General features: G+C 37.5%; 2 protein-coding genes across 4 annotated transcripts in view; one reads left to right on the top strand and one right to left on the bottom strand.

Moving 5' to 3' along the window:
• Positions 1-1,435: 1,435 nt before the first annotated feature.
• Positions 1,436-4,049, top strand: LOC107758445 (ankyrin repeat domain-containing protein 22-like). Of its 2 annotated transcripts, XM_016576178.1 has the most exons (7): positions 1,443-1,630; positions 2,332-2,523; positions 2,741-2,848; positions 3,106-3,183; positions 3,303-3,401; positions 3,829-3,924; positions 3,956-4,049. In XM_016576178.1, exons 1-6 carry the CDS (start codon positions 1,610-1,612, stop codon positions 3,904-3,906), a joined length of 576 nt encoding a protein of 191 aa, XP_016431664.1. In that variant the 5' UTR covers positions 1,443-1,609; the 3' UTR covers positions 3,907-3,924; positions 3,956-4,049. The 2 variants fall into 2 exon arrangements, with proteins under 2 accessions (XP_016431665.1, XP_016431664.1); XM_016576179.1 differs by lacking the exon at positions 3,956-4,049 and having other exon boundaries at positions 1,436-1,630; positions 3,303-3,405; positions 3,829-3,905.
• A 246-nt stretch (positions 4,050-4,295) lies between these two features.
• LOC107758444 (lysosomal acid lipase/cholesteryl ester hydrolase-like) overlaps positions 4,296-6,000 on the bottom strand; it is a 25,479-nt gene continuing 23,774 nt past the window's right edge. Inside the window, exons 9-10 of one of the 2 annotated variants that reach the window (XM_016576175.1) lie at positions 5,389-5,457; positions 4,296-4,962 (exon numbers count right to left, since the gene is read on the bottom strand). In XM_016576175.1, the coding sequence (XP_016431661.1) occupies positions 4,792-4,962; positions 5,389-5,457 (240 nt within the window). In that variant the 3' untranslated portion in view covers positions 4,296-4,791. The remainder of the gene's footprint in view (positions 4,963-5,388; positions 5,458-6,000) is intronic. The other variant, XM_016576176.1, reaches the window with a different exon arrangement.

Genomic DNA, 6,000 nt, shown 5'->3' on the forward strand with positions numbered 1-6,000 from the left:
CGTTAGAAAAGTACAATCAGATCCCTTTGACTGGTTAATTGTGGTTCTCAAAGAAACTGGAAACGATGTGGATGCTATTATAATGATGTGTAATTACAGAACAGCTATTAAAACTGTATATTTGTGAACTGCATTTATTTATTTATTTGTGTGTGTGTGTGAGTGAGTAAGTGCATGAGTGAGTGTTGTTCGTTCGTTCGTTATTGGCTCTACTTGGGAAACTGTTTACATCATACCTGTTTAACCCGGCCAGTTAGTCTATTCTAGCCTGTGTTGAGAGGAAATGAGTGTTTCTTAAAGGTGGGGTATTTTTCAAAAACGCTTTAGAAAACTGAGTCGGCCGAGTACCAAAACAAACTTGTAGCCAATCAGCAGTAAGGGGCGTGTCTACTCATGATGCAGAGGAGAGAGTGCTCAGTGTACAGGACGGACATTAGCCGAGCCGACACTGGACGCGACAGTTGTCGCGCCAAGCCAACAGCTAAAGTCTGTCTACACTGGACGCGACAAAGCGACTGATGAAAATCATTTGAAATTTGTGTCAATATGTCATAAATAGAACTCAGCAGCAGCAGCAGCAGTTTTCTGTCAGGGATTTGTCATGTCATGCCGCGCCACATCCAGCGTAGACAGCATCACTGATTATAATGAGTTCTATAGTATTTTGTCGCGCCGCTCGCGTCCGGTGTAGACACGGTGTTGAAATCAACATAGGCTACCAGAAATCACTTACCCAGGCCCAGATTGGCTAATCGGGAGCACCAGGAGGATTCCGGGTGGGCGGGTCCGTTTTTTTGGCCATGAAGGCCGTGGTGTTGTCATGCCACTGGGGTTGAAATATGGATGCTGTCCACTGGTCTATAATAGATATTATATATAGATCAGTGATGCTGTCCCTAGACTGCCTGCACTGCCGGCTACCGCTTCGCAGCGAGTGGGTCTCTCGCTGACGGCAGTTCCCTTCACCATCCGCTTTTTGATTCAGTTTGGGCGAATGCAAACAACTTATTGATCATGAGCGAGTGTCCTTTATTCTGTCCCTTATTTTCTTAAAAAACAAACACTTATTTTCTACAAGAATACAAAAAGAAACACTATTTTCTTAAAGAATAAAAGATAAAGAATCACAATCGTCCCTTATTTTCCATTTCTGAAGTTAATTGGCAACCCTAATGATGACTAATTATCTTTTGACTCCCCTGACAGCAGCACCTTGCTAAAAAAAATAAATAATAATAGATGAAAAATGGATAATAGGAAGCGCAAAGGCGGCACTGAAAAGGCCAGTAAACAAATAAAAAAAATAAAAATAAATAAGTGGGCCGGTCTAAGGCATGAAACTCCAAGGCTGAAAATGAGTCCCACTCCGGCCCTGCACTTACCCCACCTTTAATGGACGGGAATTCAATCCACCGCTACACACCTGAACGGCACTGATTGCGTCCTGACGTATGCGTCATTGTTACATGACCACACCCTTATCTGAAGCGCAGTTCGCGAGGTAGAAAGCAAACAAGTTAGCAAAGGGCTGTTCGTTTTATAATCTCAGAGTCCGCATTAAGTATTTACAAGTTTAATTTAGTTTCCTTCTAGGGACAGAGGAAGCCAAATGGGGATCTTGTACTCAGAGGTGAGTAACTCCTTTGAAACGTGTCTTGAATTTCCTTTCTTTAGAAAACAACTGACCTGGCTCATGTAACTGATGATGATGACGAGAATCGACTGATCGTGTTATGCTAAATTAAGGCGATTTAATCTCTAACAAATTTTTGTTCTTCGTACCTCAGTTGTGTGTCAACATAACTTATATCATGCTTATTTTAACTTTGGAGACATGCCAGTGCCAAATAACTGTCCTCTTCTCAAGAGTTTTCACAGATAACACACGACACATTGTTTGACGTTGTCCCAGAGAATCATCTTTTTTTGAATTGTTTTATTTTTTTGTTATGGCACTACTGTGTTAACTTCTATCTTCAGACATTGAAAGACATAATATAGCTTACTTCTATATGAAAAGGAAAAATACAGCACTGCTTAAAGACATTTATGTACAGTGTTTATGTAAATAAAATGTAACTTTTGTTATTTTAGCTGTAATTTTGTATATGGAAAGGGTGTGTTTATGTGTAAAGTTATCTGTCATGCTTGGGATGTCACCAGGCCTGTTTTGCTCTTCAACCTATCTGATATCAAGCCATGTTTCTAAAATCGCCTGCCTCTTTAATTATTCTTTAGTATCTTATTTTTATTAAATGTACTAGATATAAAATAATTAATTGTTTCATGTACATTTTTCAAATCATATTTTGTGCTGCTTTCTTTCCTTAGCCTATGTGTCAGGCAGCTTATGACGATGACATCCACAAGTTGCAAAAACTGATCTCAGCCGATCCCAGAAATGTAAATGTTCAAGATGAAGGAACAGGAGACACACCGATCATAGCCGCCTGTAGACAAGGAAACCTCAGGACTGTCAAATACCTTCTAGATTGCAATGCAAATGTGTCTATTAGAAATAAGGTATTGCATAAGTGAGGAGCCTGAAAATAGTCCTGTTTGAATCCTGGTTATCGTAATGCTGTCGTTGTATTGTTATGAGTGAGTCTAAAGCTCAGTGATTTATTTTAATGCATGTTGTTTTTCTGACTCACCCTGTGGTAAATTTTATTGATGATTGTTTATTTTGTGTGGTCAGCTTGCTTATTTAAACATATCTATGTGTACATTCTTCCTTTAGAAAGAAAGGACTTGTTTGCACTACGCTACAAGAAGAACATTTTCCTTCCTGGACTACCTGATGATTGCCATTTTAATGCCTATCTTGTTAATTGGTTATCTTATAATGGTAGGTTATCTCTCAGTCATGGCATTTCTGGAAGAGACTAGTAACTGTCTGAAAAAAGAGACTAAAATTGAATATTAATCTTAACCTGTTGTGTGAGATCAGGAATTTCCCTGAGATTAGTGTACAGGAATAGAAAGTGTTTTATGTTTTAAGGGCGTTCTTGTCCATCACATATGTAATCTGACTTTAATTTATGACTATCCTAAATATGTTTAATTATACAATATTAAAGCATTGCCCTTTTTATCTCTCAAAAGGAAGAGAAGCAAAGAAAAAGTGTGAAATTGATGGAGCTTCTGTTGGCCACTAAGGTAGAAGTAAATGCTGTAGACTATGTAAGTAGAACACACATGTTTTGTAAAAAAAAAATTCTAGTGAGAAATTAGGTAATTAAGAGATAATGATCATGCAAAGGATGTTCATGGTATAATTTGTGCATCTTTGCTTTTTTCAGAAGGGGAACACTGGACTTCACTATGCGTGCCAAAGAAAAAGTCAAAGGATCATTCCATTGTTATTGGAGAAAGATGCAGATGTTTCAGTACAGAATAAAGTAGGTAAATTATTTATAGCAATTATTTGAACAGAAACTGCTATATAGGGATCTGTAACCTTACAGTCTTATTTAGTGAAGTAACTTTTAAAAGATGTAAACTATTTAATCTACATGGTAGATAAGGAAAAAATTAATAAAGTAGTGACAGGTGACATAGAGGTGTTGTACTGTTTTTAGCAGCAAATCACTCTCTTAATGTCAACTGAAAACTTGGTAAGTGAATGTTAAATGTGACCGAAAGTATTAAAGTGTTTTGGAGAAATTACATTTGCTGAGAGTGACAGGATTTGAGACTGGTGTTGATCTTGTGAAACATTTTGTTTTCCGTTTACTCTCTCAAAGTGGTGTGCTAAATATATATTGGTATATACACATTGTATGACTCTATTAATAGTTTGACATGTTGTTTCTGTCTTCTTTACAGAATCATGAAACCTCGCTAGATATTGCAAAGAGACTACAATTCCACAAAATTGTTACAATGTTAACAAAATCAATGTGAGTATTAATGGAGGACATGAGAGAAGAGACGTTTCATGTGCAGCAGCAGCAGTGTGGGGTCCTTTACAATTCACCATCTGAATTTTAGATGGGTTTTCACAAATTGTCACAGTTTTTTACACTTTTTGCACCGCACATTGTTACACTTAATGTTATAAAAATACATTTTCTCAGATGAAAGATGTATTTAAGCATATTTGATTTAGTTTTTTATTTGATTACTCCTATTTGTATTGTTGATTTTCTTATGTTTATTGATCATTTAATGTAGTATATATGTATATTCAGTTTGTTTTAAAGTGTTAAAGTTTGTTTTTATCACTACAAGATTTCATATGGATTTGGTTTGAGTAAAGTTGTTGGTTTAAATGTAAAATCTCTCACCAAGCCAAGTTACTTTTTGTATACACTTCTTCTGCACCAATGTATGTTTATTTCAAGTCATGTTTTTACAAAATCCATCCATTATGTGACAAAACCTTAAGACACTCCATGAAATGCTACGGTATAGTGAGTTTGTAGATGTAGTTGTTAGTAAAAGCTAGTTAAAAAAACACATTAAACAAGTGCATGTCCTTAAAAGGCAACACCTGATCATGAGTGTAAAACTCTGGTCTCTGGGTGATGGCCCGAAGGCTTAAATCAGTTTGTAATATCAAATTTACATTCGCAAATTGCTGATTTGGTTAACAGCACCTCAAACAAATGGGTTCATCTGCTTACAGAAAGAACAAACAAAGAGGTACAAAAGTATTAGTTCAAGCTCAAGGAATGTTTAAAAAAAAACTGCTGATAGAACCTACTGCTCAATCAAAATGTCTCTTCACACATTCTCCCTCATCATTTCGATCATTTTGTTGTACATCTCTTGTGGGGCATCCAAACCCTAGATGAAGTCCAGGTGCTCCCAGTGCTTAATGTTGCGGTGGTACACCAATTTAGGTATCTGTGTAAGCAGTAGAGCCACGTCCTGAGGATCTGCCAGAGTGTCTTGCCCACCAGACCACAAGGCTGTGGGTACTGTCATGTCCCGCACGTTGTACAGGGGAGGGGGCGACTGATAGGGGAGACGCAGGAAGAGACTTTAATACTTCAAGCACTGGTCAGTTTCACTGCTGACTCAGAGTGACAGCAAACATGACACATTCATCCTCACAAGAGTCTACATTATTTCAAAAATCCTCTGGATAGGCAAATTAATTGTATAGTTAGTGGTGAAAATAGCTTAAAGTGAAATTCTGTCATCATTTACACATCCTCATGTCATTTCCAAACCTGTATGACTGTCTCTTATGAGGAACACAAATGAGGATCGAGTGTTTTGAAGAACGTTGGTAACTAGAACTGGAAACCGAAGCTGTTTGGTTAGGGTTAGAGCTGTTTTGTGTTCAGCAGAAGAAAGAAATTTATATAGACATGAGGGTGAGTAAATGACATTTTTGGGTCCCTTTAAGGGCAGAAATAGTCAAGTCCTCAATGTTACCTGATTATAATGTGCCATATTTCCAGATTTTCCATAATCATAAGCCATAAACTTACTGGATTTCACAGCCTGTACAAAGAAAATCAGGTAAAACTATAAAGTAGAACGTTCACATTTTTGATAGTGCCTTCTGTATCAAAGAGCAGTCTGTGTGGCTTTTATTTGACCATGTTGGTGTTTGTTGGGTCAGTGTGAACATGGCAGTTGTTTCTTAACATAAATCCAACAGACATCTTTACATTGTTTGAGTTGTTGGTGTTTGGTGGGGAAGTGTGAACCAGCCCTAAGACATTCAGCGTAAGGTGTGGTCTGCATTTTATTATCTTTACAAGTAATTGCTGCTATGTATAACTAATGTCTCACTGAAACACTCAGCTTTTTGCCCTATCTAAAAAGATTGTGCTCACACTGGATTCCTGTCCATCCACTTTAAAGGCAGAGTAAGTGATTTCTGGTAGCCAATGTTGATATTTGAAATCACCAAAACAAACACGCCCCTACCCCAAAAGGGTCTTGCCCCTATTTTGATAGCTCCGCCCCACATATACGTAGCAACCCAGGCAACGATTAGTTCTGTGAAACAAAGCAAAACCAATGTTACACCATGTCTAC

This window comes from Sinocyclocheilus rhinocerous, unplaced genomic scaffold, assembly GCF_001515625.1.
Source record: "Sinocyclocheilus rhinocerous isolate Xijiao unplaced genomic scaffold, SAMN03320098_v1.1 scaffold1676, whole genome shotgun sequence".
NCBI classification, from domain to species: Eukaryota; Metazoa; Chordata; class Actinopteri; order Cypriniformes; family Cyprinidae; genus Sinocyclocheilus; species Sinocyclocheilus rhinocerous.

What these genes read in the sequence shown, in the direction of transcription:
- LOC107758445 (XM_016576178.1), top strand. Translation starts at nt 1,610, where the DNA reads ATGGGGATCTTGTACTCAGAG. An exon ending in TGGGGATCTTGTACTCAGAG is followed by an intron (nt 1,631 to 2,331) that starts GTGAGTAACTCC and finishes TTCTTTCCTTAG; the next exon opens with CCTATGTGTCAGGCAGCTTA. An exon ending in AAGTAAATGCTGTAGACTAT is followed by an intron (nt 3,184 to 3,302) that starts GTAAGTAGAACA and finishes TGCTTTTTTCAG; the next exon opens with AAGGGGAACACTGGACTTCA.